We start from the raw sequence: 2,073 nt of genomic DNA on the forward strand, positions 1-2,073 counted from the left end.
TCCGTATATACAATAATATTTGACAGAATTTTATCATAATGTACGATAGACTGCTGTCATTCTGACAAGAAATCTGGCGTCATTCTGGCGGCAGATATGCTATCACGGTTGACGGCAGAATGATTACAGATTGATGACAGACTTGCCGACGGGATCTGTAGTCAATCTGTAGTTATTCTGTCGCCAGCGGCTGATGTCACGTCTGATGCGCTTCTGCCGCCAGATAGATGGCAGATCTGCCGGCAGTGCCTGTCGCAAACTGCCGCCAGATTGATAGCAGATCTGCCGGCAGGGCCTGCAGTCATTCTGCGGCCAGGGTCTGATGGCAGGCCTGCCGGAAAATTGCCGGCATAATGCGGACGCAACTTTCCGGCAATCTGTCTGCAGACTTTGCTCCAGAGGGCAGAATCTGCCGGCAATCTGTCGGCAATCTGCAGGCAGATGGTTGGCTGGGATTGCACAGTAAATACAGCACACTCTGTTAGTCAAAATTATTAAAATTTGGCTAAGTTGAGTTTGTACGTTGCGTGTCTCTTTCATATTATTCAATGGTGATGGCAAGAAAAATAGAAATTGCGTTGCTTATTTATAAGACTCCTCAGAAGCAGTAAATGTATCATTGTTCAATTTATGCATGTATAATTGTATATGAATATTCATAATTATATCGAAAGCTACGTTTCGTTACATCTCTAATACTGTTCCTTCGAGTGACATAATTTACTTTGTATTAAGCGAGTAGCGCAGTGTGTAATTCTGTCTAATTGGAACGTAGTGTGGAAAATAAATATTTATCATTTCTCTACAACATACAGTTTTATTCATAAACTTGATCTTGTGTAATTGATCGAGACCAAACAATGTTCAAACCAAATCAAGAACCTGACATACCTGCAGCACTCGGACTGTTGACACACTTGACGAATGATGAACTCAAAGAATTATTAAATAATGATGCAAAATTTGAAGATATTGTGAAGGATGTAAAGCAGGTAGTTATTATTCTATCCATATTATGTTCTACTCTTTTATTGTTATTAATTGTGTATTTTGATCCACCTTCTAGTTCAAAGATTTGGAAACAGAAAAGGAAATGTTAATGGCAAGTAATAGGTCATTAGCAGAATTTAATTTATCAAGGCAACCAGAATTACAAGAGGGTAAACAGATATTAAAGGAACTCAGTGAAACAGCAAATAGATTATGTTCAAATGTAAAAGAAAAATTAGATGAATTAAGTATGTACTTGTAACTAATACATTATACTCATTTACATTAGGAAACACGTTGCGTTGTTATAAATAATAATTCGTCAATTTTAATTATTTAATTTAGAGGACAAATCTGGAGACATGAGTGTTGACACTGCATTAGATTTGCTTCAAACTGCAGCAGCTGAGATTGAAGAAAAATCAGAGGTACAATTCTAATTGTTGACAATGTGTTATGTTGACAATATATTAACCTTTAATCCTTTAAATATTACGGTATTTTGCTATTATTACTTTGTATTTTATACGTTTTTCACATACCTAATTTTATTATAAATGCGTAAGATCCACAGTTTAGTTATAATTATTGAACGATATCATTTTGTTAGGGAATAACAAGTTCGTTCTTGAATTGCAGACCATAGCTGAGAAATTTTTAGCTGGAGATATGGAGGTAGACGAATTTTTTGAACAATTCTTATCAGGACGGAAATTGATGCATCTGCGAAAAGTTAAAGTAGATAAATTAAGGGAATTAATTAAAAAATCGCATTCTACTACTGGTCCTGGTTATCCGATTGCCACTAATTATCCTGGTATTACACCGTCAATTCCATATCCAGCCGGGCCTGTTTCAATGCCAATGCCTGTGCCATCTGGTTTACCTCATTACAGGCCATATTAATTATATTCTGTGTATAAAATACTCATAAAACAAAACGTATATTCGTATCAATTCAGTTTACAACTACTGAAATTCTATTGTATAAGATGTAATATAAAAAGTTGGTAGCATTTCATTGAAAAGCGCTGTATATGAAGATAATATAAAATTAAGCTATTAAATTTTATAATATTATCA

At 35.1% G+C, this 2,073-nt stretch overlaps 1 protein-coding gene across 1 annotated transcript; it reads left to right on the top strand.

Moving 5' to 3' along the window:
- The first annotated feature begins 451 nt into the window (after positions 1–451).
- On the top strand, positions 452–2,073 carry Vps37B (vacuolar protein sorting 37B). Its single transcript, XM_018029390.2, has 4 exons — positions 452–992; positions 1,067–1,238; positions 1,336–1,418; positions 1,630–2,073. Exons 1-4 carry the CDS (start codon positions 861–863, stop codon positions 1,894–1,896), a joined length of 654 nt encoding a protein of 217 aa, XP_017884879.1. The 5' UTR covers positions 452–860; the 3' UTR covers positions 1,897–2,073.

This window comes from Ceratina calcarata, unplaced genomic scaffold (assembly GCF_001652005.2).
Source record: "Ceratina calcarata isolate Rehan_Ccalc_2016 unplaced genomic scaffold, ASM165200v1 scaffold127.2, whole genome shotgun sequence".
Lineage (NCBI taxonomy): Eukaryota > Metazoa > Arthropoda > Insecta > Hymenoptera > Apidae > Ceratina > Ceratina calcarata.

What these genes read in the sequence shown, in the direction of transcription:
- Vps37B (XM_018029390.2), top strand. Translation starts at nt 861, where the DNA reads ATGTTCAAACCAAATCAAGAACCTGACATACCTGCAGCACTCGGACTG. An exon ending in TTGTGAAGGATGTAAAGCAG is followed by an intron (nt 993 to 1,066) that starts GTAGTTATTATT and finishes TCCACCTTCTAG; the next exon opens with TTCAAAGATTTGGAAACAGA. An exon ending in AGAAAAATTAGATGAATTAA is followed by an intron (nt 1,239 to 1,335) that starts GTATGTACTTGT and finishes TATTTAATTTAG; the next exon opens with AGGACAAATCTGGAGACATG.